Source organism: Colius striatus, unplaced genomic scaffold, assembly GCF_028858725.1.
Source record: "Colius striatus isolate bColStr4 unplaced genomic scaffold, bColStr4.1.hap1 scaffold_36, whole genome shotgun sequence".
Lineage (NCBI taxonomy): Eukaryota > Metazoa > Chordata > Aves > Coliiformes > Coliidae > Colius > Colius striatus.
The window spans coordinates 2,572,321-2,590,284 of NW_026908520.1; the positions used below are offsets into that span (position 1 = coordinate 2,572,321).

The 17,964-nt window shown below is 48.2% G+C and overlaps 1 protein-coding gene across 1 annotated transcript; it reads left to right on the forward strand.

The window, feature by feature from the left end:
* Positions 1 to 1,384: 1,384 nt before the first annotated feature.
* LOC133629288 (uncharacterized) lies at positions 1,385 to 7,287 on the forward strand. The gene is given in 2 exon segments (XM_062019947.1): positions 1,385 to 3,786; positions 3,788 to 7,287. Coding segments are annotated over 2 exon segments (5,139 nt in total). The 5' UTR covers positions 1,385 to 1,420; the 3' UTR covers positions 6,561 to 7,287.
* The last annotated feature ends 10,677 nt before the right edge of the window (positions 7,288 to 17,964 follow it).

The following is a 17,964-nucleotide window of genomic DNA, read 5'->3' on the forward strand; positions in this document are numbered from 1 at the left end:
TTTGAACCCTATATCTGTTGTGTGGCGTGTAAACCCTATAAAAACCCTTTCCTACTGAGCACCAGGGTCGCCTCCTCTGACTCCTGCGTGAGTTACGAGACGACCCGGAGCTCCGAAATAAACCTCACCTCGTGCGTTTGCATCAAGTCGGCTCCTCGTTTTCCTCTGAGGTGCGCGTCTGCCTGGGTAGAGGAAAGCTTCGCCTTTCATTTTGGGGGCTCGTCCGGGATCAACGACGAACACCTCAGGAAACGATGACCCCTTGGAGGTGAGCTTTTTTGTGTGAATGTTTGTGGCGCCACATGAGAGCTTGTGAGCTTGTGTAGATTGAGATTAAGAGTTTGTGGTTTGTGTAACTGAGCAGGCTTTGTTGAGATAACATTGTTTTTAACGTTATTTCTTTCCATTATCTCTGTTTCTTTTGTGTCTCTCGAAATTTAAATTAGTGCCCATTCCTCTATGTCATAGGCTGCGTACCGTTGACCAAGTCTGAGACTAGGTCTGGATCTAGCCGCACCTAAGCCCCTTTTAAGGGTGCCTTAGAAAGCAAGGGGGTCCAGACTGAACCTCGTGACTCAACGGCAGGGTCTCCTTAAATAAGCCTACTGTTGACCAGGTCTGGGACTAAGGATTCTTTCCTGAACCTCGTGACCCAACAGTCCATAATCCCCAACTTCAGTAAGAAAAACACTTAGGGATACACGGATAAGGTTCTCAGTCTCTCACTCTCTTTTTCTCTCTCTCTCTCCATTAACCTCTGAAAATGTTTTAAGTGTGTGAGATTGGGAGCTCGCTGTTGCACAGATATCTTAAGCATCAGAGACCAAGTGAATGTTACTTTTGTGGGTGATTGGGTGAGAACATACCTTGGTACCCTTGTAACTTCAGGGAATGCTTTTTGTGCCGCCTCTGTGTCCATAAGTGTATTTGTTGGTTTCACCTGAGAGTCACACTCAACAATTACGGGGATAGGTACGGGACAGAAACCCCTTTGTGCAAAATTTTAGATGTGCCTGATTAATTGTATTGATTTTTTATGTTCTACCTGTGTAAGGATAGGAGTCATAATTGTCAGGGTTGTGTTATGTTGTTTTGGAAGTAAGGGTCACGGGGAAACTGAAGCTGCTGGGTCAGTAAAGGTCTGACAGACTTTAAAGAGGTTTCTGAGTAGCACGTGTGGGGGACAGACGTGTCCGGCACCACAGGCTACGGCCCTGGGGGACGCCTCACGGGTGAAAATAGGCAACCTTTGCCTATAGGTGAAACCTAGCTGGTCCTTGTGGAGTGAATGAGGGGACGAAGTCTCCGCCCTTCTGAAATTTTGATAAGATCTCTTCCGTGGTGTAAAAGTCGTGGAGAGCAAGAAATCGTTTCTGTGTGTGTGTGTCTTATTATAATCTTTTTTGTATTACTGATAACCATGGGGCAGTCCCGATCCACCCCTCTGTCATTAACATTGGCACATTGGGCAAAAGTAAAAGCACGAGGGCAAAACCTGTCTCTTATTATCAAGAAGGGGGATTGGCAAAATTATTGCGAAAGTGAATGGCCAACCTTTAAAGTAGGATGGCCACGGTCAGGTACCTTTGACATCCATACCATACGGGCAGTCCGAATGACTATTTTCGCCTCAATAGGAGGCCATCCTGACCAAGAACCATATATCACAGTATGGGAAGACTTGGTGATGTATCCGCCGGACTGGGTCCGACCATTTCTTCCAAATGATAAAATAAGAGTCCTAGCCCCATCCTACTCATACTTTAGACGGGGCGTACCTGTGACAACCAGGACTCTGGCTCTCACAGGAGTAGAAGAAGGGGTGACCAATAATGGAGGAGATTATGAAAAATTGAAAGAACCAAGCCCTAAGACCAAGGTATATCCAGAGGTCGAAGGACCCCCTGAATGGACTCCACCTGTATCCACATCTATACCCACCGCCCCCCCAACTGGACCCCGGTCCCCAGACGAGGGAGTACCTGTGCCATATAACCCGGGGGGTTGGGAAGAAGGACCCTATACCGGTACCAGGAGTAAACGGGGGATAATGCCTGAGGGACCAGGCTCCACTGTAGCCTTACCACTCCGGGCGGTGGGGCCAGCCCCCACAGAGCCAGATGAGTTACAACCATTACAGTACTGGCCCTTTTCGTCCTCCGATTTGTACAACTGGAAAGCAAATAACCCTTCTTTTTCTGAGAACTCTGCTGCCCTCATAGGACTAGTCGAATCCCTGATGTACTCCCATCAGCCCACATGGGACGACTGCCAGCAGTTACTTCAAACACTTTTCACCACAGAGGAGCGAGAACGAATCTTCTCGGAGGCACGAAAAACCCTGCAGGAAGGCCAACCAGGCCAACCCCCTCGAACAGGAATGGAAGTGGAGGCGTTGTTCCCAGTAGCGCGACCGCAATGGGACTATAATACAGCAGCAGGTAGGGAACGACTGTCCATATACCGCCGGGCTCTGGTAGCAGGACTAAGAGGGGCAGCCAGGAAACCTACCAATCTGGCAAAGGTGAGAGAAATTATGCAGGGGCCTAATGAACCACCCTCGGTGTTCCTAGAACGTATCATGGAGGCCTATCGTATTTATACCCTGTTTGATCCCGAATCTAGGGGACAACGGGCCTCCGTTATCATGTCCTTCATTGGACAAGCTGCACCAGATATAAAACGAAAACTGCAGCATATCGAGGGATTGCAGGATTACACCCTGCAAGATATTGTTAAAGAGGCTGAGAAAGTGTTCCATAAAAGGGAAACCGAGGAAGAAAAGTGGGAGAGGGAAAAGAATGAGAGAGAGAAGGAAGAAATACGAAGACAAAAGAGACAGGATAAGAATTTAACAAGAATACTTACTACAGTAATGGCCGAGGGGAAACGCCAAGGGGAAAGACAGGCGAAAGGAGGAAGGGACCTGGGCGACAATGACAGGAATAAGGGACCCAGAAGACTGGGAAAAGATCAATGTGCCTTCTGCAAGGAACATGGGCATTGGGCCCGTGAATGCCCTAAGAAAAAGGGAAAGAGAGTACTAACCCTGGAGGAAGATGAAGATTAATGGGGTCAGGGCCCGGAACCCCTCCCCGAGCCTAGGATAACGTTAAATGTGGAGGGGACCCCAGTAAATTTTTTGATTGATACTGGGGCAGAATATTCCGTACTGAAAACCTCATTAGGGACTGTAACTAACAAACAGACCATGGTAATTGGAGCAACAGGTCGAAAAGAATACCCCTGGACAACTAATCGAACTATTGACTTGGGAACTAACCAGGTATCCCATTCTTTTTTGTTAATACCCGAGTGCCCTACCCCCCTCCTCGGACGAGACCTGTTAACAAAAATGAAGGCTCAGATAAGCTTTACTTCTGCTGGCCCTGAGATCGCCCTTGCAGGCAGAAAGCCAAAAACATGCGTATTGTCTCTGCACTTGGGGGAGGAATATAGACTATACCAAAACCCCAAGGAGAACCTGGATAACCTTGAAAAGTGGCTCAAGCAGTATCCGAAAGCATGGGCCGAAACTGGGGGCATGGGGGAAGCGGTGAACATCCCTCCCATAGTGATCGAGCTACAATCAAGTGCCACCCCAATAAGCGTAAAACAATACCCATTGTCAAAAGAGGCAGTAGCAGGGATACGACCTCACATCGACAAGCTTGTACAACAAGGGATTCTTGTGCCTTGTAAATCTCCCTGGAACACACCACTCTTGCCGGTAAAGAAACCTGGGACTGGGGATTATCGGCCAGTACAGGACTTGCGGGAAGTCAACAAGAGTCCTTACCTTACATCCTACGGTACCCAACCCATATAATCTCTTAAGCTCTCTTCCCCCAGATCGTGCCTGGTATACAGTCCTTGACCTAAAGGATGCATTTTTCTGCTTGCGACTGCATCCAGTGAGCCAGTTAATTTTCGCTTTCGAGTGGAGAGATCCTGAAAGTGGGAGAGTGGGTCAACTCACGTGGACAAGATTACCACAAGGATTTAAGAATTCTCCTACCTTGTTTGATGAAGCCCTCCACAGGGACCTGGCAACTTTCCGGGCACAAAACCCACAGGTAACTTTACTCCAATATGTAGATGACCTCCTACTCGCGGCGTCCACCAAAGAAAGCTGCCTGATGGGAACTCGCAGACTACTGGTTGAACTTGGAAGGTTGGGGTACCGTGTCTCAGCAAAGAAGGCACAAATCTGCCAGAAAGAGGTAACCTATCTGGGATATGCTCTAAAGGATGGAAAAAGGTGGCTGACGGAAGCCCGAAAGAAGGCCATCTTGCAGATCCCCACCCCGTCAACCTCTCGACAGGTGCGTGAGTTCCTGGGAACGGCGGGGTTCTGTCGCCTTTGGATACTTGGGTTTGCTAGCTTGGCTGAACCACTATATCCACTCACCAAAAACAAAGGAGAATTCGTATGGGGCAAAGAGCAGGAGGAGGCCTTCACCAACATAAAGAAGGCGCTGTTAAGTTCCCCTGCTCTGGCGTTACCTGACCTCACCAAACCATTTACTCTGTTCGTGGATGAGCGAAAGGGAGTGGCCCGGGGTGTGTTAACACAGAAACTCGGACCCTGGAAACGGCCAGTGGCATACTTGTCAAAAAAATTAGACCCCGTGGCCAGTGGATGGCCTGCCTGCCTTAAAATAGTGGCTGCCACCGCAGTCTTGGTAAAAGACTCTGATAAACTTACTTTTGGACAACCAATTACAATCATTGCAGCCCACTCCCTGGAAAGCATTATTCGACAACCTCCTGACCGGTGGTTAACAAATGCCAGGATGACTTACTATCAGAGTCTGTTACTAACTGAACGTATTAAGTTTGCCCCTCCAGCCATCCTGAACCCAGCCACACTGATGCCTGAAGCAGGAGAGAGTGACCAGCCTCTCCATGAATGCCAAGAGGTTCTAGCCGAAGAAGTGGGCATTCGCGCAGACCTAACTGACCAGCCTATGGAAGGAACCCCCTCGTGGTTCACCGATGGGAGCAGCTACCTGCTGGAAGGAAAGCGAAAGGCTGGCGCAGCCGTAGTGGACGGGAAACGGGTCGTGTGGGCTAGCTCGTTGCCAGAGGGGACCTCTGCCCAAAAAGCCGAACTAGTAGCCCTCATACAGGCCCTGAGGTTGGCTGAAGGAAAAGTGATTAACATATTTACCGATAGCAGATACGCCTTCGCAACAGCCCACGTCCACGGGGCAATATACAGACAGAGGGGGCTCTTGACATCGGCGGGGAAGGAAATTAAGAACAAAGAGGAAATTTTAAATCTCCTAGAAGCCGTACATCTCCCCAAAAAGGTGGCCATCATACATTGCCCAGGGCATCAAAAAGGAGATGACTGGGTTGCAAGAGGGAATCGAATGGCAGACACAACTGCCAAAGAGGCCGCACTAGAGGCCATGATACTCTCAGTAAAACTTGACGACAAACAGGCAGTGGAAGGAAAGGAAGAAACAAACCTATCCGCTGAGGAAGGGAAAGCTTACATCGATAAAATGCACCGACTTACGCATTTGGGGACTGAAAAACTTATCACACTAGCAAAAAAATCACGCTACAAGGTCCCGGAGCTACGGAAAACCGTGGAACGCATCGTACAAAATTGCGAGGCATGTGCCTTTACAAATGCAGGACATACTAAAGGAATCCAAGGAAAGAGACTGAGAGGAGATCGACCAGGAGCATATTGGGAAGTAGACTTTACGGAAGTAAAACCTGCCCGGTACGGTAACAAATATTTGTTAGTATTTGTAGATACCTTCTCTGGATGGGTCGAAGCATACCCTACAAGGAACGAAACAGCACTAGTAGTCGCAAAAAAGATCCTGGAAGAGATTTTTCCCCGGTTTGGTATTCCCAAGGTAATCGGGTCAGACAATGGACCTGCCTTTGTCGCCCAGGTAAGTCAGGGAGTAGCCAGACAATTGGGGATTAACTGGAAGCTCCATTGTGCATACCACCCTCAAAGTTCAGGACAGGTAGAAAGGATGAATAGGACCTTGAAAGAAACTTTAACTAAATTAGTAGCGGAGACCGGCGGGAGGGATTGGACAGTCTTTCTCTCCCTCGCTCTGTTTAGGGTTCGAAACACCCCAGGACCTACGGGGCTCACCCCTTATGAAATCTTGTATGGGAGTCCCCCTCCTCTGACAGAAATAGTGGGGACTGATGAACCTGTTGTGCCCTCTCTTACTCTTGCAGCACGCCTAAAAGCGTTGGAAGTAGTTAGAAAAGAAGTTTGGGAACAGTTGAAGAACCTCTACGACCCAGGCGAGGTGTCGATGCCCCATTCGTTCCAGGTCGGAGACAAAGTTCTGATTAGACGACACCGATCAGAGACGCTCGAACCTCGGTGGAAGGGACCATATGTGGTATTGTTAACAACTCCCACCGCTGTAAAAGTCGATGGGATTACTGCGTGGGTACATTCAGCGCATGTAAAAAGGGCACCTAGAGATATACAAAAGGATGATTGGGTGGTGGAAAAGACTGATAATCCTCTTAAGCTTCGTGTGTTTCGGAAACCAAACCGAAACACCTAGGGAAAATCTGTTGGTGGGACTAATCCGAGATTTCGGGAAGGCCCAAAATGCGACCAGTATCACTGCTTGTTTACCATTACCACAAGCAGCTGGGGAGCCTATTCCGTGGGGTATAATCCCGGCGGGACCACTACCAAAATATAAAAATAATGTATCCCAATTTTGTAAGAGTGTGCCCCGAACTAGGACTGGGGTAGGTCGGCGATTTATCAGGACACGAAAATCACAGTGGAAAATCAGGAAGGAAGACTGCAAACGAAAACTTAATTCTGTATATAAAAAGGGAGGGATCCATTCTGTGGGGACGTGTTATTTTGATGAGGAAAAACAAGTTACAGTAACTACCACTGAAACTTACTCTGAAGTGGTATGTCAGAATATCACACAATTAGACCCCAAGGTCTGGCAATCTATCTGGGGACCCGCTATTGCAGAAACTTTTAGCTACATAGGACCAGTAAACTGGTGTGTGCAGTTTCAAGGAAAGCAGGATCAACGCTATACACACACTTTTCATGAGATGACTTCTAAAAAAACGATTGTGGAACACACACATGGGTGGAACTGTACCAAAGTCCTCAACTGTGACACCCCGGAGAAGGAAATAGGGATTTTCCCCGTCCGTTATCTGCTTAAGTGGGGATGTGAATGTCGAGGATACAAACATACCCTGCCACCACATACTAAAGGTGGGTCAGATGGGGAAATGCTTGACTGCAAATATACTACAGTCCAGAGTTCTGGAAATTTAGTATGGGTCACTAACGAACGAAAATGGACCACACATATTTCCATTGATGGGCCTATTAATCAAGTTACCCTAGGGGTGCCCACACTGTGTCCCTACTGGAAAAAGTCTGGAGAAAAAGAACTTATGCCTCGAAAGAGGAGGGATGTAAGTAAAGAAGGCGAGGAAGCCCCCAGTGATGAATGGCAGGAACCAAAAACTGCGGTAAAAATAGGGTGGGCAATTGAATCCATATTTCCCCAAATCGCATCATATAGAAATAGGGAGATGCTTGATAAATTGTTGGCACAAACCGCGCGATTAGCGGCTGTTACTAGAAAGGGATTTAAAGATATGAATTTCCAACTCCAGGCAACTAGCAAAATGGCTCTGCAAAATCGGATGGCCCTTGATATGTTACTATTAAAGGAACATGGGGTTTGTGGGTATCTAAAAAATAAAATAAGCGACTGTTGTATACATATCCCAAATGTTACGGAAGCTGTGGAAAACGATATTAACAAATTACATCAGATAGAGGAGAAAACAAAAGGAATTGAAGAGGAAGCCCGAAGAAATTGGGTAGGGGAAGTATTCAATTCCCTAGGAATACATATTGCTGAGTGGTTATCTTCATTAATCCAAACTGTGATAATTACTATTATTCTTATTGGTATAATCTTTATTTCTTATAAGTGTGTTTTAGGACTGTGCCTAAAGGGGTGGAAGAAGACTCCAAAATGACATCCATAATGTTATAAGCATAGAATAGAAATATAATGTTAGTAAGTGTTAGTCCTGACCACTGGCCTGGCCTCTCCAGAAATTCTAAGATTAGAAATGTACAAAAGAAAAAGAGGGGAATGAGAAGAGGCGAAACTGAGGAGAAGCAAAACAAACTGAGGAGAAGCAAAACAAACAGAATGGAGTACGGCCTGCACACCATGAGAACAACAACCGCCTCAGCGAAAGTGCAGTCTCATTGAGACCGCTTCATTTCCAAGAAGCAGAAGTTAAAAACATTTCCTAAAAAAGGCTGCGGCCTGTGGTTATCAGGAGGGTCCAGACCAAGGGTCAAGAGCTTGTAACTATTGTTTGAACCCTATATCTGTTGTGTGGCGTGTAAACCCTATAAAAACCCTTTTCTACTGAGCACCAGGGTCGCCTCCTCTGACTCCTGCGTGAGTTACGAGACGACCCGGAGCTCCGAAATAAACCTCACCTCATGTGTTTGCATCAAGTCGGCTCCTCGTTTTCCTCTGAGGTGCGCGTCTGCCTGGGTAGAGGAAAGCTTCGCCTTTCAACATCATATCTGGGCACTGAAACGGGTTTCTGTGGCATCACAGCAGACGTTGTCACTGCAACAGTGCTCTGTGACATCACAGCACAACTGGGTACTGCAACACGGCTGTGTGACACTGCAGGAGATGTGGGCATTGCAGAGGTTGTGCTGTGTGTATTGTATCACAGCACATCTGGGCACCACTACACTGCTCTGTGACATCATTGCTTATCTAGGCACTGGAATGGGGCTCTGTGACATCACATCACATCCGGACACTGCGGCAGTATTCTGTGACGTCACATCACCTTTGGGCACAGCAACAGTGCTGTGTGACATCACAGGACGTCTGGGCACTGTAGCAGTGCTCTAAGGCTTCACATCATATCTGGGCACTGAAACGGGACTCTCTGACATCACAGCACATCTGGGCACTGCAACAGTGCTCTATAACATCTTACCTCAACTGCACACTGCTACAGTGCTCTGTGACATTACAAGACATCTGAGCACTCAATCACTGCTGTGATATATAACAGCATCACTAGGCCCTGGCACGGTGCTCTATGACATCACAGCACATCTGGGAAAGGCAGCAGTGCTCTGTGACATCACAGAACATGTGCACAGTGCAACAGGACTGTGTAACACAACAGCACATCTGGGCTTTGCAGCAGGACTGTGTGACCTTACAGCACATCTGGGCACTCCAATAGTGCTCTGTGACATCACAGGACGTCTGGGCACCGGACACACACTGCTCTGAGACTTCACATAGTATCTGGGCACTGAAACGAGACTCTGTCATCACAGCAGACGTGGGCACTGCAACAGTGCTCTGAAACATCCTATCACAAGAGGACATTGCTAGGGTGCCTGTGAGATCACAGCACAAGTGGGAACTGCAGTGGTACTCTGTGACATCACAGCACATCTGGGCACTGCAACAGTGCTCTGTGACATCATAGCACATCTGGGCCCTGCAACAGTGCTCTGTGACATCACAGCACATCTGGGCATGACAAGGGGGTGTGTGAAATCAGAGAACATCTAGGCACTACAACAGGACTGTGTGGCACAGCAGTACATGTGGGCATTGCAGAGGATGTGCGGTGTGTGTCGCATCACAGCACATCTGGGCAGTGCTACACTGCTCCGTGACATCATAGCATATCTAGGCACTGGAACGGGGCTGTAGGACATCACAGAAAATCTGGGCACTGCAACAAGAGTGTTTGACATCACATCACATCCAGACACTGCCGTGGGGTTCTGCGACGTCCTAGTACTAGGCAGTGCAACAGTGCTCTGTGACATCACAGCACATCTGGGAAAGGCAACAGTACTCTGTGACATCATAAGACGTGTGCACTGCAATAGGACTATGTAACGCGACAGCACATCTGGGCTTTGCAGCAGGGCTGTGTGATATGACAGCACATCTGGGCACTGCAATAGTGCTCTGTGACATCACAGCACATCTGGACACTGGACACACAGTGCTCTGAGATTTCACACAATATCTGGGCACTGAAATGAGACTCTGTGACATCACAGCAGACGTGGGCATGGCAACAGTTCTCTATAACATCACATCACCTCTGGATGCCTCAACAGTGCTCTGTGACATCACAGCACATCTGGGTACTGCATCTAGACTGTGTGACATCATAGAATCCTAGAGTGGTAGGGGTTGGAAGGGACCATTAGAGATCATCTAGAGCAACCCCCTCCCCCAGAATTCAGTTCACCTAGATCAGGTCGCACAAGAACGTGTCCAGGCTTGTGCTGAAATCCTCCAAGGAAGGAGACTCCACAAGCCCTCTGGGCAGCCTGTTCTGCAGGGTTTCTTTTTCTTTGTGCAGGGGTTCTTCTTTGTTGCGCAAAACGGGAGTGACCAGACGCCAATCTGATGTGCATCAGCTCCAATTTATTGTCACATCATCATCACTTCTATACCTTTTCAAATGCTTTGTACGTGCCACAATTCATGGCAAATAGTTAATAGTAAGCATCACGCACTATGCATAAGGCCTCAAAGTTTCATTTTGGTAACAACTTAAACACCAACCTCACTGTGTTTAAACACCATCCTTATTGTGCTTAAAACATCAGCCTTATTGTGTCTAAAATATCACCCCATCTGTTGGGCCTTCAGTTAGTTTTCTCTCACACTATGGTTATGCTTACCTTACGTTTAGTTACCTTTATATTATTGTTAGTTACATATGTTACCATTTATTAGTCAAGTACAGTCAATCATACAATGCTAAATTGAATGCTATAGGTGTGGAAAGGCAAGCGGCATATGATTTATTTACTGCATTGTTGCAGAAGCGGCAGATAAAGGGTATAGATCTGCAAAAAGACCTACCAGGGTTGTTAGCTTATGGGTATGCTAAGGGAGTGTTTCAGAATCCACAGACAGTGCATGAATTGAGCGAATGGCGTAGATTTGGGCATTTGCTGTGGGAAGCTACCCTGGAGGACGATGAGATAGCTGAAAAGTTAGGGAAGTTTTGGCGGATAGTGCACAATGAGTTGTTGCAACATCAGGCAGAAAAGAAGGCTGCTGAGCACGCATCAGCAGCACAGAGTAAGAACAAAAACGATGGGCGTGACTGGTTCCAATCCACCTCGCTGGCTCCTATCGTCTCAAAAGTAATGCTCCCCACCCCGCGTGTAGAAAATGACCCTGGAGGCACGGACGGGGTACGAGAACCATATGAGCCATCAGCCCCTCCCGAGGAACAAGAGTGTCGGCCTAAAGAGCCCCCGCCTCTGCCCCCCCTTCCCCCCCACTTAGTGAGCCTGTCCCTGGGGCAGAGAGTGAACTGGCAGAGGCAGCGACAGTAGTGCCGGGAGAGATGCCGAGAGTAGCGCCAGGAGCAGCGCCGGGAGAGGTGCCGGGAGAGGTGCCGAGAGTAGCGCCGGGAGAGGTGCCGAGAGTAGCGCCGGGAGCAGCGCCGGGAGAGGTGCCGAGAGTAGCGCCGGGAGAAGCGCCGGGAGAGGTGCCGGGAGAGGTGCCGGGAGCAGCGCCGGGAGAGGTGCCGGGAGAAGTGCCGGGAGCGGCGCTGAGGCGGATGATACCGAGAAAAAAGAAAAAGGTTCTTCTCTACACAAGAGTATTTACAAAGTCAGAGAGGCGAAGGGGCTTCGGAGCAGAGCCCCCGCGGGAGAGCTGCTTCCCATTCGAGCCCAACCCGCCGAGTTACCCCTGGGACGACTCGCAGGGGAATGCCGAGCGGGCAGAGTCGGGCCGCGGTGCGGCGCAGGATGATCAGAGGAGAGTGGGGGAGCGCGACCCCGTGTTAGACTGGGCACCATCGGGCATGTGAGGGGAGACAAAGAAAACACGGGAGGGAGTAACAGCGGCTGCGCCGTCGCCGCCGGGGACGGCACGGAGTGAGCCAGACCCCCCGCGCCCCTTCAACCCGCAGCCGCCGCCGCGCAGCCGCTTCCCGCGCCCGGTCGGTGTCTCCGGAGCCCCCCCACACACATCGCACCGACACCGCCGGCCACGGCCCTCTGGTGTGGAGTTCACCCGTCCTAAGGAGGGACAAACGGCAGAAGCTATCGGGAACAGACTGACTGAAACCCCCACTGCCTGCCCCCCCGAACCGTTCAGGGGGAGACAAGGTAAAAACCCCGGGATCAGGGCTCTGAGCCCGGGAAGAGGGGAGGGGTGGCAAGAAGGTGTTCTTCAAAAGGCTGGTTGGACTCTTCATTGATGTATTGCTCTGTGTTGTTTCATTTTGGTTATGTTTTGGGTTTTTGGGGGTATGTTTTAGTTGATGTTGCATTACACTGTTTCTCTGTTTTCTTCCCCAAACCCAGTGGCCTGGTCTGCTTTGTCCTGAACCTTCAGCGGCAATTAAGCTCTCCCTGCCCTTGAGCAATTCTCAGCCACTTGGGTACTCGGGGCTAATCGTGGTCTTTGTTTCCTGATGGGCCTAAACCAGGACACTTTCTGAGAGCAAAAGGGAGGTTTCGTTGGAGTTTTAGGAGAAAAAGTGGATTTTGGTGCAGCTTTGCAGGGAAAAGTGTAGTTTGGAAGAGTTTTGAGAGGCAAAGTGGGGATGGAGTAGATTTCTGAGGGCCAAAAGCAGTGGAGTTGTGGGATCAAATGAGGTTTTGGTGCAATTCTGAGGAGAAAAAGTGGGATTTGGGTGGAGTTTTGAGGGAAAAAGTGGGGTTTTGGTAAATTTTTAAGGGGAAAAAGTGGGGTTTGTGTGGATTTTTGAAAAAACAAGTGTTTTGGTGGGGTTTTGTGGAAATTCTGAGGGTAAAAGTGGAGTGTGGGTGGTGTTTTGAGGGGGAAAATGGGGTTTTGGTGGAGTTTTGAGGGGAAAGGTGCAGTTTTGGGGAACTTCTGGGGGAAGAAGCGGGGTTTTGGTGCAGTTTTGAGGGAAACAGTGGTGTTTTGGTGGAGTTCTGAGTGAAAAAGTGAGGTTTTGGAGGTATTTTCCGAGGAAAAGTAGGTCTTGGGTGCTATTGTGAGGGAAAAAGTGGGATTTTTGGGAACTGCTGGGTAAAAAAGTGCCATCTTGAGGGAAAAAGTGGAGTTTTGGAAGCGTTTTGAGGGGAAAAAGTGGGGTTTGGGGGAGTTGTGAGGGATAAAATGAGGTTTTGGTGCAATTCTGAGAGAAAAACAAGGATTTTGGAGGAGTTTTGAGGATGTAAAGTGGGGTTTGGGTACATTTCTGAGAAAGAAAAGTGGCATTTGGGTGGAGTTTTGAGGGAAAAGATGAGGTTTTGGGGCATTTCTGGGGGAAAAGGTGGGATTTGGGTGGTGTTTTGAGGGAAAAAGCAGGGTTTTGGTAAATTTCTGAGAGCAAAAGTGGGGTTTAGGTGAAGTTTGGATGGAAAAAGTGAGGTTTTGGAGTAATTCTGAGGGGAAAAGAGGGACTTTGGGGAAGACGTGAGGAGAAAAGGGGTTTTGTGTGAGTTTTGAAGGACCAAGTGGGGTTTTGGAGGAGTTCTGAGGGATGAAAAGAGGTTTTGGGGTAATTGTGAGGGAAAGCAATTGGGATTTGGGTGTAGTTTTGAGAGGAAAAGTGGGGTTTTGGAGCAATTCTGAGGGGCAAAGTGGTGTTTTGGTTTATTTCTGAAAGGAGAAGTGGGGTTTTGTTGGAGTTTTGGGAGAAAAAGTGGGGCTTTGGTGCAGTTTTGCAGGGGAAAGCTGGGATTGAGTACATTTGCGAGGGCACACCCAACTCCGCCCGGCTGGGCCAATCTGGCGCCTCTGCCAGCGCTATTTAGGGGACGGGAATGTGAAATGCGAGGCAGGAGGTGTAAGAGTGACACGAGATGGAGGCGACCACGCGTACCCTTCAGCCAGAGAAGGAGGAAGGAAGGAGAAGCAACAGAGCAGAGACTCCTCTGCAAGCCGTGGCGAGAATGCAGCTGTGCCCCTGCAGCCTATGGAGATCCATGGCAGGAGCGAGAGTTCCCAGCAGCTCCGTGTGAGTGAGCCCGGACGGGAGAGGGACTGTGTGGGGAGGGGCCATGGCCCAGGCCGTGCTGGAGAGCCTGCACGCCGCAGAGCAGCCCCACACGAGAGGCAGAGACGAGCTGCAGCCTTTGGAGTCAGTGGGCATCGGAGCAGCCCGTGCAGGGCTGCCATGCGTGTGAGTTACCCCACGGACTCGCAGGGAGGACTGGTGTGGAGTTCACCCGTCCTGAGGAGGGACAAACGGCAGAAGCTATTGGGAACAGACTGACTGAAACCCCCACTGCCTGCCCCCCCGAACCGTTCAGGGGGGGACAAGGTAAAAGCCCCGGGATCAGGGCTCTGAGCCCGGGAAGAGGGGAGGGGTGGCAAGAAGGTGTATTGCTCTGTGTTGTTTCATTTTGGTTATGTTTTGGGTTTTTGGGGGTATGTTTTAGTTGATGTTGCATTACACTGTTTCTCTGTTTTCTTCCCCAAAGCGAGTGGCCTGGTCTGCTTTGTCCTGAACCTTAAGCGGCAATTAAGCTCTCCCTGCCCTTGAGCAATTCTCAGCCACTTGGATGCTCTGGGCTAATCGTGGCCTTTGTTCCCTGATGGGCCTAAACCAGGACAATTTCTGAGAGCAAAAGTGAGGTTTTTTTTGAGTTTTAGGAGAAAAAGTGGGTTTTGGTGCAGTTTTGCAGGGAAAAGTGTAGTTTGGAAGAGTTTTGAGGGGAAAAGTGGGGATGGAGTACATTTCTGAGGGCCAAAATCCGTGGAGTTGTGGGATAAAATGAGGTTTTGGTGCAATTCTGAGGGGAAAAAGTGGGATTTGGGTGGAGTTTTGAGGGAAAAAGTGAGGTTTTGGTAAATTTTTAAGGGGAAAAAGTGGGGTTTGGGTGGATTTTTTGAAAAAAACAAGTGTTTTGGTGGGGTTTTGAGGGGAAAAGTGGGGTTTTGTGGAAATTCGGAGGGTAAAAGTGGAGTTTGGTGGTGTTTTGAGGGGGAAAATGGGGTTTTGGTGGAGTTTTGAGGGGAAAAAGTGGGGTTTGATGGAGTTTTGAGGGGAAAGATGCAGTTTTGGGGAACTTCTGGGGGAAGAAGCGGGGTTTTGGTGCAGTTTTGAGAGAAACAGTGGTGTTTTGGTGGAGTTCTGAGTGAAAAAGCGAGGTTTTGGAGGTATTTTCCGAGGAAAAGTGGGTTTTGGGTGCTATTCTGAGGGAAAAAGTGTGATTTTTGGGAACTGCTGGGTAAAAAAGTGCCATCTTGAGGGCAAAAGTGGAGTTTGGGAAGCGTTTTGAGGGGAAAAAGTGGGGTTTGGGTGCATTTTGAATGCAAAAAAGGGGGGAGTTGGTGGGGTTTTGACAGGAAAAGTGGGGTTTGGGGGAATTCTGAGGGATAAAATGAGGTTTTGGTGCAATTCTGAGAGAAAAACTAGGATTTTGGAGGAGTTTTGAGGCTGTAAAGTGGGGTTTGAGTACATTTCTGAGAAAGAAAAGTGGCATTTGGGTGGAGTTTTGAGGGAAAAGATGAGGTTTTGGGGCATTTCTGAGGGAAAAGGTGGGATTTGGGTGGTGTTTTGAGGGAAAAAGCAGGGTTTTGGTAAATTTCTGAGAGCGAAAGTGGGGTTTAGGTGGAGTTTGGATGGAAAAAGTGAGATTTTAGAGTAATTCTGAGGGGAAAAGAGGGCCTTTGGGGAAGATGTGAGGAGAAAAGGGGTTTTGTGTGAGTTTTGAAGGACCAAGTGGGGTTTTGGAGGACTTCTGAGGGATGAAAAGAGGTTTTGGGGTAATTGTGAGGGAAAGCAATTGGGATTTGGGTGTAGTTTTGAGAGGAAAAGTGGGGTTTTGGAGCAATTCTCAGGGGCAAAGTGGGGGTTTGTGTGGAGTTTTGGGAGAAAATATGTGTTTTTGTTGGGGTGTTTAAAGAAAAAATGAGGGTTTTGGGAAATCTTGAGGGGAAAGTGTGAGGTCTGGGTGGAGTTGTGAGAAAAAAAGGAAGGTTTTGGTAACTATCTGAGGTCCAAAGTGGGGGTTTGGCTGGAGGTTTGAAGGAACAAGTTGTTTTCTGTTGGGGTTTTGAGGGGAAAAGTGAGGGTTTAGGGGAGTTCTGAGAGATAAAATGAGGTTGGGGGCAATTCTGAAGTCAAGTGAGGTTTGGGTGGCGTTTTGAGTGGAAAAATGGGTTTTTGGGGAACTCACGTGGCAAAAAGTGGGGTTTTAGTAGAGTTTAGAGAAGAAAAGTAGGGCTTGGGGGGGACTCTGAGGGATAAAATAAGGTTTTGGCGCAATTCTGAGAGCAAAAGTGTGGTTTCAGTGGAGTTGTGAGGGATGAAAGGAGGTTTTTGGGCATGTCTGAGGGGAAAAGTGTGGTTTGGGTGGCATTTTCCAGGAAAACAGTTGGGATTTGGGTGGAATTTGATAGAGGAAAAGCAGTGTTTTTGAGCAATTCTGAGGGAAAAAGTAGAGTTTTTGTTTATTTCTGAGAGCAAAAGGGAGGTTTTGTTGGAGTTTTAGGAGAAAAAGTGGGTTTTGGTGCAGCTTTGCAGGGAAAAGTGTAGTTTGGAAGAGTTTTGAGAGGAAAAGTGGGGATGGAGTACATTTCTGAGGGCCAAAAGCAGTGGAGTTGTGGGATAAAATGGGGCTTTGGTGCAATTCTGAGGGGAAAAGGTGGGATTTGGGTGGAGTTTTGAGGGAAAAAGTGGGGTTTGGGTGGATTTGTGGAAAAACAAGTGTTTTGGTGGTGTTTTGAGGGGAAAAGGTGGTGTTTTGGCGGAGTTCTGAATGAAAAAGTGAGGTTTTGGAGGTATTTTCAGAGGAAAAGTGGGTTTTGGGTGCTATTCTGAGGGAAAAAGTGGGATTTTTGGGAACTGCTGGGTAAAAAAGTGCCATCTTGAGGGGAAAAATGGAGTTTTGGAAGCGTTTTGAGGGGAAAAAGTGGGGTTTGGGGGAGTTCTGAGGGATAAAATGAGGTTTTGGTGCAATTCTGAGAGAAAAACAAGGATTTTGGAGGAGTTTTAATGCAAATTGCCTTTGCATCAGGCCAGTGCAGAGAGCCTCAGGTTCCATCAGAAATCATCTGCTGGTTGTTTCAAGTGCAGAGCACAGAGTCTGGCTAAATGTCCAGCAAGAATTGTAAAGGGAGAATCCCAGGCAACAAATGTGAAAAGGGGGGTGGAAAAGGGAGGGAGAATTCTCCAGTCCAGGTGGGCAAAATGTCAAACCAAAGCCAAAGTAAAGTCCCCAGGAGATCAACAGAAACTTGTCACCGCTGCAGTGAGAGGGAGACTTTTAAAACACCCGTTGTTTGCTCTTCCAGATGCTGGGTTAGTGAGGAAACACTGGGCTGGAGAAGAGCAGGAAAGAACAGGCAGCTGCGTCATTGAAACACCATCACTCAGTTGCTACTACCCAGACGACAGCCAAAGTATGTGCTGTAGAAGATACCACATCTGATGTTTTCCTTTATGTGACAATAAAAGGTGAAAAGGTAAGATATTTTTCTCTCTACAAACCTCTCTGTGCACTTTGCTATAGAAGTTATAACTTTGTGACAAATTTAAGACCGAAAAGTGTTATTTGCAAGTGAATTTTGTAATTTGCCATATACAGTAGAAGTGCAATCATTAACTTATTAGAAGATTTATTTTCTAAATCTGTTGTTTGTGAACTTTGGAATGAATTCTGTGAGGTGGAAACTTGTGAAGCGCTTTGGAAGGTATTGACAAGCAAATGAAGTCCCCCAAGTACTTCAGATGAACAACTATGTGAATTTACTGTACTCTTGTCCTTCTTTGTGATACACTTAAAGATATTTCAAGAAGGCAGTTGCATGGTGTTATGAAAATAAATACAAGTTCATATGTGCATAAGGCTGAATTCCCAAACAGTTGGGAGAAAGGAGGTGTGGTAGTTTGAGCCTGGCTGGATGCCAGGTGCCCACCACACCGCTTTATCCCCCACCT